General features: G+C 48.0%; 2 protein-coding genes across 2 annotated transcripts in view; both read left to right on the forward strand.

Moving 5' to 3' along the window:
• LOC103362160 (myeloid zinc finger 1-like) overlaps nucleotides 1–3,583 on the forward strand; it is a 7,431-nt gene extending 3,848 nt beyond the window's left edge. The window contains exon 2 of the mRNA XM_008288444.1: nucleotides 2,426–3,583. Within this exon, the coding sequence (XP_008286666.1) occupies nucleotides 2,426–3,198 (773 nt within the window). The 3' untranslated portion in view covers nucleotides 3,199–3,583. The remainder of the gene's footprint in view (nucleotides 1–2,425) is intronic.
• Nucleotides 3,584–4,425: 842 nt separating this feature from the next.
• Nucleotides 4,426–10,749, forward strand: part of LOC103362161 (uncharacterized) — an 8,697-nt gene continuing 2,373 nt past the window's right edge. The window contains exons 1-4 of the mRNA XM_008288445.1: nucleotides 4,426–4,665; nucleotides 7,278–8,278; nucleotides 9,168–9,323; nucleotides 9,807–9,905. Of these exons, the coding sequence (XP_008286667.1) occupies nucleotides 4,497–4,665; nucleotides 7,278–8,278; nucleotides 9,168–9,323; nucleotides 9,807–9,905 (1,425 nt within the window). The 5' untranslated portion in view covers nucleotides 4,426–4,496. The remainder of the gene's footprint in view (nucleotides 4,666–7,277; nucleotides 8,279–9,167; nucleotides 9,324–9,806; nucleotides 9,906–10,749) is intronic.

Below are 10,749 nucleotides of genomic sequence, written 5' to 3' on the forward strand. Positions count from 1 at the left end.
TTTTGTAACATTTCCTGAAGACTTTTAATAAATGTATGAAAAAAACAAATGCATGATTGTTTTTGTGTGTTTCAATGATCCAATCACAGAAAAGTGAACCACAGGTGATGAAATCGGAGTCTGGTGACCAGAGGGGTGGTGGAGTCGGGATTCTGATAGCATACAGTTGCTAATCAAATTGCAGGAAGTAAGGGGACAATAAACAACAAAGGATGAAATCAGGGGTCTGTGACCATCAAAATAAAAGAAAATGACTTTCTTCATCACTCTTTACAAGTTTTGCTCTAGTTTTCGTCTCGTTGTTGTGTTGTCACACTATTTCAGCACTTCTAGTCGACCACTCTGCTGCCATCTTTGTGTATGGTTACCATGGTTACTGGTGTTGTTCTGGCCTGCTGGATGAAGGTCTGCATCAGACAGGCCTCCTGAGTAAATCCAGTTACCAAACTCTGAGCTGTTCTCGCTCCGTCCGTCCCAACTCAGCGTTACCTGACAAGCAGCAGCTCATTAAAGATTCACTCCCTGGTTCACAGAAGTCCTGTTTGCTGTTTGGATTTAGCTCAGGAAGAGGCAGCTGCAAAGAACATAGCTGGAAAACATTCAGCTGTTATCCAGCATCCAGAGTGTGCTGTAGAAGGAGCCATCCTTGGTTCTGGAGCTGGCTAATGAACCAACATGTGCCGGAGCCTGACGTTACACCACCATCGCCATGTGTTGGTGTTGGATCAGCGCCGGGCTCCCGTCTGATGAAGGCTGGCTGCAGTTCCCTGTTTTTGGTGTAGTGCACTGTATTAAGTTGTATTTTAGTGCATACGTGTACTTTGATGAACGGCCAAGTTAAAGGTTAGCTCCGGTTCACTTCTGGCTGGGCTATAGCTCTGTGCTAACGTATGCTAGCAGGTTCTGTTCCGGATAAGAGACCAGCACTCTGGAAGCACCTCACACTGGCCAATCAGGTGTCTTCACCCTGGTCTACCAGCAGATAGTGGGTCCTGTTCATGTTCCTGTTTGTGGAGCAATATGATCCTACAACAGGAAGTGAATGAAACCTGAAGCCTGATGACCCGATTGTTTCCCTTCACGTGATTTGCAGTAAGTCCACTGAATGACTTCAGCTGTGTTTTTACATTTGGACTTTATTTCCTCCCCAAACTGCTGAACACCACCAACCAGGTGAAAGAAGAGGATTAACCCTAACTCTCGGCCTTTAGAGTGAGACCAGGTCTGACTGAATCCATCCTCCAGATCACCACATCTCTCCTCACACATCAGAACCAGAAGCTGTGTTTTGGATGTCAGTGCTTCGTAGACACACATCTTGTGGTGATGCGATGTCCTTACTTTCTAGTGTACCGCTAGCAAACTGTTAGCGTCATAGCTTATTGATGCTCTGGCTCTACGAATGTGGCACTGAGGCTTGTTTACACTGGGCTCGGTTCTATTTTTGGATCCGTGTGCCTTCACTGCCTTCCCAGTGGGCTATGAAAAGGGCAGGTTCACGTCACCAGAAACCACACGGCCCCAGAAATAGCAAAGTGATGAAGTCCAAAACACTGCCCCCTTCCTGTGGTTCAGATGGCTAATTTCACTTAAACTAAAAATGTCAGCGTCGAGCAGATTAGAGGCCGAATCAGAAAATCACTGAAGCCATTAGGATTCATCCTCTGAGCACCAGGACTGTCTGAACCGGTCCATCCAGTACGTTGGTCGGTTGACAGTCAAAGTGCTTCGAGACTTTTTTAGAAGTTACCGTAATGTCCGGACTACAGAACCCACCTGAATATAAGCCCCACCCACTGGCTTTAAAGAGAAACCAGGTGTGTACATATACAGGCTGCACTGGTCTCTAAGCTGCAGGTGTCCACATTGGAACATGAGATATTTACACAGAAAGATGTTTTAACCTTTAATTAAATACGTAGCGGTAACATACACAGATACGTACCGTAGATGCTTTTTTCTGAACAGCGCCTGTAACACGGCTGGTTGAGGAAATAAAACTCCAGCAGCCTACCAGGAAAAGTCACTGATCGCTATCTTCATCTTCCTCCTGCACTAAAACCACTAAAGTCGTCTTCTTCAGCGTCTTCAGGAGGTGAACAGCCTCAGAATCACCTCGTCACTTCCTCAGTCTTTCTGTCGTCGTCGCTCTCAGCGTCACTTTGGTCTCGAGGCAAATTCGTAAAACTCGTTAAACTCCATCAATCAGCCACATCATTGTTTAAGCCGCAGTGTTCAAAGTGTGTGAAAGAAGCAGCAGCTTATAGTCCAGACATTACGGTAATTTAACTTTGACGACAACATATCTGTCTGTACCGTCTGTTTGGTGCCGGTCCGGTGCTTCTGGATGGGTTTTGTTCACAGAAACAATGTGCTGAGGTTCAGGTTCCAATAACTTTGTCTGTATTTCAATGTTTTTCTGCAGAGATCCAGCAGCTGGTGATCAAAGATGAGCTTTGTTCTGAGCAGCAGCAGTGGACCTCCAGTCTGAACCAGGACAACCCAGTCTGCCAGCACATTAAAGATGAAGAACCGGATTTCTGGCCCGGTCTGGAGCCTGAGCAGCTACAAATGCTTTATGAGGACGAGGTCCCCAGCGTCCCATTCACAGCCGTCTCTGTGAAACACACTGACCCTGAAGAGGAAGCTCAGTCCTCACAGCTTCATCACAGACGGACGGAGGAGAACCCAGAGTCTCCAGGTTGTGGCTCAGCCCAGCAGATCAAAACAGAGGAGGACTGTGGAGGACCACCACCGGGCCAGGTCCTCCTGTCTGGTCTTCAGTGTCCGTCAGAGTCTGATGACAGGACGTCACGCTCTGCTGAAGCTGAGACTGAAGACAGAGGTGACGGCTGGAGGGAGATGAGGAAACCCCAGACACCTGTGAACATCAGCACAACGAAAGCTCCTGTGAATGATGTGGGGGGACACAAAATGTTTGGCTGCTCCAAATGTGGGAAGCGGTTTGGCCAGAAGCACCATCTGCAGACGCACATGAGGTGTCACACTGGAGAGAAGCCGTTCAGTTGCTCCCTGTGTGGGAAGAGATTCACTCAGAAGGGGAACATGACGCAGCACCTGGCGGTCCACACCAGAGAGAAGCCGTGCAGCTGTCCGGTCTGCGGCGAGAGGTTTGCCCAGAAAGGAAATCTGACACAACACATGACTGTCCACACGAGAGAAAAGCTCTGCTGGTGAGAGACTCGGACAATATCTTATTTACAGCAGCAAACTCAACAAAGAATCAACATGTTCATACAACCAACCGGCTCTGGCCATGAAAACAGTCCGTCATGGTCCAAACATGCCGCTGGTCCAGGAGTAGAGCAGGTGGTCCAATAGTCAGGCAGTTGGGTTCTGATTCCTGGCTGCTCAGGCCTCCGGATGGTTTGAATGTTGGTGTGTGTCAGTTGGAAAGCCTGTTCAGACCCTGTTCCTGTGGCCCAAGACCCTGTTCCTGTGGATCAAGACCCTGTTCCTGTGGATCCTACACATCATGTACTGGGCTCTATGTTCTCGTTTAGCCTTGAAGTGCAGTGTTTGTCTGTCAGTGTGTCTGTCTAATAAAACATTTATGTCTGGATCCCTTCCTGAGTCTCGCCAGGTGTAGGAGCTAGGAGCTGTCGCCCCGTCCTATTGGCTGAGCTGCAGAAACAGGTTTTAGTGGCAGCCTGAAAGTCCAACCAGAGAATGAGATGAGCAGCAGGACAGGACGGCATCATTAGATGTACCTGAGACGGTGAGCAGCTCTGGCCCACGTTCAGAAACCAGTCACATGGTGAACAAGGGGTTCTGAAACTGATGCGACGGTTCCAGCTGGGCTTTCCTAACCCTCTTTGGGGCCCTGCTTCACTGCAACAGCGCACAATGCAGAATTAGAGAAACTGTCCCTCATCATTCACCTGTGATCAGAACTATGAAATCCAGATCCTGTAACGCAGAAAAGATTCTGGTCATTTCAGAAGGTGTGCTGAAGAATTGTCCTGACCCAGAGTTGGCTGTAGCGGGTATTAATGTGTTCCAGCAGATGATGGCTGATGATGCATCAGACCTTCCTGTGGGTTGCATTAAAATGGTGGATTAAACCAGGGGTGTCCAGTCCTGGTCCTCCCGGGCCACAGTCCTGCATGTTGTAGATGTTTCCCTGATCAGGATGGTTATCAGGCTTCTGCAGAGCCTGATGATGAGCTGATCATCTGAATCAGGTGTGTTGGAAGAGGGAAACATCTAAAACATGCAGGACTGTGGCCTTGGAGGACCAGGACTGGACGCCCCTGGATGAGATGGATCAGATCAGGTTTTCAGTCCTTTAATACTGAAATGAGTTTCTGTGGGGATGTTTATGACGACGGCCTCTGATGACGTCATTACGTTTATTTAGTTGCTCCCTGACACGGGATTTGGGGGGGAACACTAGTGACGTCATCAGGCGGGAGCAGAGCCACCGGAGGCTGGAGAGACCCACACGGTTCCTCTGGAGCAACTTTCCCCTGAACATGTCCACCCTCCAGACGCTGAAGACCTTCATCCACCAGCGGCTCGCCGTGGCCGTGGACGAGATATTCGGGCTGCTGGAAACTACGATCTCCGACTATGAGGAGGAGATCAGCCGCCAGCGAAGGCTGATGGAGGACGAGAGGTCCGAGTTTCTGAGCAAAAAAGCAGGTTTGTCCGAGTCGCGCCTCGTGTGTTGCTCTGGTCACAGTCACACCTCGGCCTGTTGTCACTGTACAAGCTGCTGCTGAGCTTCTGACCCAACAACCGGTTCTGTTCTCTCCTGGTTCTGTTGTCAATAAGCTCATTTAGCATTCCACTGCTACGTCAAGTCAGACCAGGTTAGAGCTGGCAGCCGGAAGAGCTCGGAAACGTTTTCAGAATAAGAGCGTAAGATTTTAAAAAGATATATGAACGGAGGTATTTCCATCCGCAGCCATGGATAAATATACGTGATTTATGGGGACCGAATTTGGCTTTAGTGGTGGGACAATCGTAGGTATACTTTTACACGACTATCTTTGATTTACTGTGAAGGCGATGATACCGGAAGTATTTCCAAACTATAGAAAACAAGCTTAGCCAGGCTGAGGGCTGCACTACGAAACGAGACTAGCGGGTTAGCAGGTATGTTGATTGAAGTCAGAGTTTTCAGTGTCACGATGGTGGCTCTCTTTTAACCTGCTAGGTCTCCATGGTAACTGATGCTGTGGAGCTAGGTCTCCATGGTAACTGATGCTGTGGAGCTAGGTCTCCATGGTAACTGATGCTGTGGAGCTAACCTGGTCTAGAGCAGGTTATGATCTCCAGAGCGTCTCCCTTTAACCAGACGGTTTCCTGACTGTTATTTATGAGCGATCCAGACTCTCAGCTGAGGGAATGTGTTTATCAGCTAACATGCTGAGCTAATATCACTGAATGAAGCCGTGGAGCTACAGCATCACACACTGTATGCATCACGTTGCCATAAATATGTTTTAATGTTTGGTTCTGATCTGCTGTCAGGTCCGTTTCCTCTGCTGCTGCTGCAGCTGATAGAACCGATCAGAACATGAATCATTCTGCTGGTATTGATCACAGAGAACATTCAATCAGTAACATTCATTCACTCTGATTGGGCCAAAAGTTAAAGTGATTTCCTGCATTCTGGGACAGAGTCAGACCTGAATGAACTTCAGCACCAGATCAGGTTTAAATGTATGAAGGTTAAAGTTTAGCTTTAACCTGCAGCTGTCAGAAATAATCAGCTTCAGTGTTTAGTTCAATAAACACATGAACACGTTGAACAGTTCCTACCAGCATTCCTGTCTTCACCGTGTGCAGAAGCGGCGCTTTTTCCCGTCATAACGTTGATGTTCCTCATTGTTCTCCATTCAAACAACGTGCTGACTGAAGCAGCTGCTCACCGTCGTCTACTTTAGAGCAGAAGAAGAGTCACGTGACGTCTTCAGTGCCTCCTTTAATGTGAACAGAGTCTGCAGCAGGAAGTCTGAGCTGACAAAGTTGAACCTGCTTTGTGATGCCTGTGGTCTCTGCTGGGGCTTTAGTTTCTGCTGAGGCTGTCAGACTGCCTTCACGGTGCAGCCCTCTGGTCTGAGTGTGTTTTGCAGTAAACCACTGACCGCTTACAGCCAAACGCTTCTCTCTGTTTTTAGGAGCCAACATGGAGTCACAAGCAAATCAGTTGACGCTCAGCAGAGGAAGTCTTTTTGACAAAGTTTTCTGTGTTAAGATGCGATGTTGCCGTGCAAGTTTCAAGCAAATGTTTTATTCCTTTCTTGGACAAACAAAAGTAAAAGTTATGATGCAGTCATTGTCCCGTTCATCTCCAGACAGAGTGAGCGTGGTGACAGTGTTCTGTGAGTCCTGGTCGGACTCAGCGTCACATAGTTCACTTCTACAGTAACAGAGGTCTTTATGAAGCCGCCGGTTCTTATTGTCATGGCTCAGGACGGACTAAAGCTTTCTAAGTGGTTCTGTTTCATTAGAGTTTATGGTGTGAAACCATTCTGTGGCATTTTCTGTCTGTTGCTGCCATAATTACAGAATCAGTCATAATAAACTGAAGCGTGTGACGTGTTTGCAGTCGTCCTGTAGGATCACTCAGTGAGTGGCCAAAGACTGTTTTGCAGATAATGTCCGTATGAAGTCCCACCTTTTAGACGGTAGGCTCCGTGTTTTGAAGCATGCTCCGGCATTGGAGACATTTTGGCCTAAACTTTGGGTATTTTAACAGTCTTCAGTACTGGGGCAGAGGGGCGTCTGGGCTCACGTGACTGGTGGTGGAACTAGTCGTAGGAGAACCAAACGTGGACACTAGATTGTCTCTGGGTCAGACAACATTCACTGAAAACATGAAAAGATTTGGTTGAATTCTCACAGCAGCAGAGCTTCATACTTCTGACCGGTTTTTGGGTGATTGTTGGTCATTCTTGTAAAAACAAACCAAGGCGGTGAGTGACTCCCCGGCTTCGACCGGATCTCCTGAAACGCAGACTGAAGTAGTTTTGGGTGGAGCCCTTCATGGCTCGTGCCGCCCCCGCCTGGTCCTGTCCTGGATGCACTCCTAATGCTCTCAGGGCCCGATACTATCAGGTCCACACGAACCCACTCAGAACCCACTGTCAGCGACATCACTGATCGATGGCTTGTTCTGGTATGTTTTGTGTTCTCTGAGGCCAGACATGAATGAATGCAGACTGGGCTTCTGGTGAGGAATCCTGAGCTGTTTCTGGTTTCCAGGAATGACCTTCTGACCTTTTCTGTGTTTCCTTTATGTGCAGATCTGCAACAAGCGATGAGATTTCGGGTCATCATCGAACATGATATCAAGAAGATTACTTTCCAGAACGGCCTGCCCTCATCGGTGGAGGACCTGATCAAAGTGTTCAAACAGGCCTTTTCCATCACCACAGACATCGGCCTCCAGTACAAAGACGCTGACTTTGATGACTTCTTCACGCTGACCTCTACAAGTGACTTGAAGGACAAAGACACGCTGAAGGTAGTGCGCATGCCCCCAGGCATCATCATGACCACGGTTTCTCATGAGCACCACCCGGACACCTCTGATGTGTCCTCTGTGGATGATCTGCTGTCTGTGGACTCCCAAGACAACCTGCTTCCCAGCCCTCCTGCCACTGAGAGGCAGAACCTGTGGCCGGCCCTGTTCCCCATCCCAACCTTCTCCTACAACACTGAGATGGCTTTGAGGCAAGGCAACGAGAAATTCCTCAAAGATGGAACTCCACTGACAACACCAAGTGTCAAGTCAGACATTTTGGAGCGCCTGGCCGAGACCATGTTTTCCTACACGGCGTATCCCAACGACCCGCAGCGGGCGGCGGTGGCACAGGCGCTGATCGAGAAGCATCCATGCCTGAGGGAGCCCGGCTCTTTTAACGGATGTTATGGGTGGCAGCAAAGTCTGAAATACAAATGTGCAAACTACCGGAGCAAACTAAAAGCACACGGAAACCCTGAGCTGATTATAAACACACTGAAACACAAGCAGGAGGGCGACAGGAAACCTGCGAAGAACATCAAGAAACCCAGGAAGTCTGAGGTCAACTACCTGCCCTCACACCCAGCGGGCGAAACAGACAGTAGCCTGGAAAACGTGAGACTTGAGCTCATAGCAGCGAGCAAGATGCAGGACAACGGCCCGCTGATAAATGACATGATGTCCAGAACATACAGCTGCAGACGGAGAGAAGTGGTGGGCCAGGCCGTGCAGATCGCAGAGTTCAAAGAGCGATGGCCGGCCCTCTTCGACCCGGTTCAGGTACATACAGCCGCTGAGCGATCCTTCTGTTCCACGACTCCATGTAGCGCAGTGCGTCCTGACCTGGAGCTACAGTCTGGTTAGCATGAAGATATTAAAGAAGCACAACATCATAGAAAAAGAGACCAGACTAGGTCTTGGATGTACATAAATGGTTCCACAGTGAGTTTATTAGAAGGCGATGAAGAGCGGAGGTCTTTCTACCTGATCTGTTGTTCAGTAGCTTTTCTTGGAGTTTGAATACTGTTTCTCAAAAATGGTTGCTAGTTAATTTTGTGTCGCTAAGCTAATTGGCTAATCGCTGCTGCTCAATCATGTGATGGTGCGATGTCCCATAAACAACAGGCTCATGTTCTCCTGAGCAGAGTGGAGAAGGTAAACACTGTCATGAATGAATGAATGAATGAATGAATGAATGAATGAATGTGGAGTGAATGACTGAGAGCCGTTTGTAGTAGACTGGAAATAGTTGACATCACGTTTTAGCGGTCTGAGGTCATCTCTGACCGGCCTGTAGCGCGTCACAGCGTCTGTTAAAGGCCTGGTCAGCGTGTTCCTGGTTTTCTGTGTCATGTTGCTTGAACCCAGTTTTACTTTCTCACCAGGTTTCTGGTTTGTTTTTATATCCAAACCTGTTGCTGTAACTATATGTGCATAGCTTTATTAGACATGGTGGGATTTTTCCAAAAGGTTCTCTAAAGTGTTTGTTAAGTGTCAAACACAGAAGACTTCCAAGGAGCAGGACTGTCCAACAGCGCCCTCTGGTGGAAAAACGTCCACATATTTCAAACCAAGGAGAGGCCTACACCCCGGGCTGTATTGAATTATATTGTGTCATTTGCTATAAATGTGTCTTCAGTGTCATACGAGACAAAATCCTGTCTTTCAGATAAATGAAGAGTTCCGAAGGTGCAACACGATCCCCCTCGAGTCCACATTCATCTCCCAGCTGGACAGGTACATGCCAAAGTTCCTGGAATTATTCAGGTCAAAGGGGGGAGCTGTTGGACAACGCATGAAAAGTGTGTTGACTGACCTGATTCAGGTGAGGTCAATGTCATAACAGGTTAGTTGTGGTCAAACAGTAACTCTTCAGCCACAGGGTGCACACAGGTGGACCACCGCGGTCGAACTGCTGGCAGGGGAAGTGGACGGCGCTGATTGGTTTGTTGCATGTTTGTGGTGGGAGCCTCGGAGCTGCATTCATGTGGATGTTCATGTGGCATCACCCACCTACACATGGCTACAGGTGGCTACAGGTGGCTACAGGACAAACGGACCTGAGTCTGTGAGGAAGATCAAAACCCAACTGAGTGTGGGACTCGAGCCCAAAGTGCTAAATGTGCCAGTTCATGTGAATATCTTTGTGATGCAGCTGTTTTAATGTCATCATGTCTGCCTTGCATTGAGACATGCTGCTGCCTGTCATGACTGTCATGTAGCTCATTATGAACTGAGAAAGTCAAACAAGCCACACAAGAAGAGAGAAATGAAATTGCCAGAGTTTGTATTTGTGGTTCACTTCTAGGACCCTCGTGCCTCAGTGGTGAAGAGGAGGGATGTGACTCTGAGGTGTCTCATCGAGTACATGGGGGAGAGTGTGCAGGACCTCATCTCTGACTACTATGTAAGTGTTGTTACTGGATATGGGCAGAAGACATCCTGATGCTGTGATTTTGATCTGTTACTTCAAATCAATTCACATAGTCCCCAAAAAAGATGTTTGTACGCTTACAGTTAGCGGCGCTATGCTGATGAAACACACAAAGTTCTGTGAGGACAGAGCAGAGCACTTAGTGGTTTACTGCAAAACACACTCAGACCAGAGGGCTGCACTGTGAAGGCAGTCTGACAGCCTCAGCAGAAACTAAAGCCCCAGCAGAGATCACAGGCATCACGAAGCAGGTTCAACTTTGTCAGCTCAGACTTCCTGCTGCAGACTCTGTTCACATTAAAGGAGGCGCTGAAGACGTCACGCGACTCTTCTTCTGCTCTAAAGTAGACGACGGTGAGCAGCTGCTTCAGTCAGCACATTGTTTGAATGGAGAACAATGAGGAACATCAACATTATGATGGGAAAAGGCGCCGCTTCTGCACACGGTGAAGACAGGAATGCTGGTAGAAACTGTTCAACGTGTTCATGTGTTTGTTGAACTAAACACTGAAGCTGATTATTTCTGACAGCTGCAGGATAAAGCTAAACTTTAACCTTCATACATTTAAACCTGATCTGGTGCTGAAGCTCATTCAGGTCTGACTCTGTCCCAGAATGCAGGAAATCACTTTAACTTTTGGCCCAATCAGAGTGAATGAATGTTACTGATTGAATGTTCTCTGTGATCAATACCAGCAGAATGATTCATGTTCTGATCGGTTCTATCAGCTGCAGCAGCAGCAGAGGAAACGGACCTGACAGCAGATCAGAACCAAACATTAAAACATATTTATGGCAACGTGATGCATACAGTGTG

This window comes from Stegastes partitus, unplaced genomic scaffold, assembly GCF_000690725.1.
Source record: "Stegastes partitus isolate 25-593 unplaced genomic scaffold, Stegastes_partitus-1.0.2 Scaffold559, whole genome shotgun sequence".
Taxonomy (NCBI): Eukaryota; Metazoa; Chordata; class Actinopteri; family Pomacentridae; genus Stegastes; species Stegastes partitus.